This window comes from Hipposideros armiger, unplaced genomic scaffold, assembly GCF_001890085.2.
Source record: "Hipposideros armiger isolate ML-2016 unplaced genomic scaffold, ASM189008v1 scaffold_281, whole genome shotgun sequence".
Lineage (NCBI taxonomy): Eukaryota > Metazoa > Chordata > Mammalia > Chiroptera > Hipposideridae > Hipposideros > Hipposideros armiger.
In genome coordinates, this window is record NW_017731631.1 from 60,122 (window position 1) to 61,873 (window position 1,752).

Sequence of the window (1,752 nt, forward strand, 5' to 3'; positions counted from 1 at the left end):
TTTTCTTTTTAATTTAAACTTTCACCGTATGGCTTGATCACACCTGGTCACTGCTGTTAGGAACAAGTAAGTTCTAGTTGCTTCTACAAATTCTTTAGAAAGTGGTTCTTTAGAAACTTCTTTAGAAACAAATTCTTTAGGAAGTGGTTCTCTTGAAACCTTAGAGTGCTTCAGAATCACCCAGATTAAGTATGTATAATCCTGAGATCTGAAGAAATTCTGATTCAGTAGGTGGGGCCCAAGAATATGCATCTTTAACAAGCTTCCCAGGTAATCGACTACACATTTGAAAATCACTGCCCTACTCTAGACACTTCGTCACCGTAAGAATACCAATCTCTATTTTGAGAATTATCAGTAGGACAAGAATACTGGGGGAATGTTTTAAAACTACAAGCAAATACAGGCTGGCAAGCATTTGTTAATTATGTGCTCATACATGTACATGGTGTGAGAAATTCAAAGTAATTATCAGAAAGAGTTGTTATCCTGGAGGATAATCTTGCTGAGGAAAAATGAAACTTCTAAAGACTGATATCTAACAGAATACTCTATCTAAATGCTAAACAGTGTAATACAGCCTACATATGCTAGAGAATTTGAGAAAAATTTATAAACAAAATAGTTAGAATTTTACTGATGTGCCATGTAAACTCAGAGTGAGTGATAATTTATGAAAAATATGAATTTAATAGATTCTAAACTCAAATATAGACAGTTATCTTTGGCTATATTCTAGATTTTTCTTCATTTGTGCCTATTTTAAACCACTGCTTCTTTTGAAGCTATATTTCAACACTTTTATTTTTCAGATGGTTTGACTGACTGTGTGGACCCTGATTGTTGTCAACAAAGCAACTGTTATGTAAGTCCTCTCTGTCAGGGCTCACCAGATCCTCTTGACCTCATTCAGCAAAGCCAACCCCTCTTCTCTCAGCATACTTCAAGGCTCTTCTACGATCGAATCAAATTCCTTATTGGCAAGGACAGTACTCATGTCATTCCTCCAGAGATCTCGTTTGAAAGCAGGTATGTATGTATTTATTTTATTCTTTAATGAACAGTGCTCATGTTTTTCCTTAACTGTGAAAGGAGGATATCTTCTAAAGTTCAGGTTACTTCCCATTCCACACAATCCATAGAGATTTCTATTTTAGGCTTATCTGGAATGCCCAAGAACTTACTGATTAGTTAAGGGAGAGAACTCATTACTAGAGATTCTAAATCATAAAACACACACACACATATGATGTGTATTATTTGTAGTAAAGTGTAGATGGGTCTTTTAATGACAAAAACAGGATGAAAGTATAATTTGCAAGTTTACTGTTTAGCTTCTGGATTGATTCCTTGAAAACTTCTTGAATTTCAAAAGCTAATTTTTTCACTATTAACAACTTTTGCCTTAATATGTGAATTATATTAATAACCCACATTACATATATGAAGCAAATTACACTTAGTTGTTTACAACCTCATATCCTACTCCCTGTACACATTCCAATAAATTTATTCTATAAAAATAATACATGTTTTATTTTTAATTTATTTTATTTTATTTTATTTATTTATATTTTTGGACTGTTTTCTTTCTCATACTGTCTTTGTTATTTTTTTTTTACGATTTTTTTAATTGGGGAATTGGGGGATGGGAACAGCGCTGGAGAATTGGAGGAAGGGGAAAAGACAAGTTGCTGTTGTTTTGTTCTTCAGTCTAGTTGTGGAGGACGTTGCTTCACTGGCCCAAGTTGG

The 1,752-nt window shown here is 33.6% G+C and overlaps 1 protein-coding gene across 1 annotated transcript in view; it reads left to right on the forward strand.

Annotated features, from left to right (window-relative positions):
* TENM1 (teneurin transmembrane protein 1) overlaps positions 1-1,752 on the forward strand; it is a 231,736-nt gene that overhangs the window by 28,426 nt on the left and 201,558 nt on the right. Inside the window, exon 4 of the mRNA XM_019657906.1 lies at positions 813-1,029. Within this exon, the coding sequence (XP_019513451.1) occupies positions 813-1,029 (217 nt within the window). The remainder of the gene's footprint in view (positions 1-812; positions 1,030-1,752) is intronic.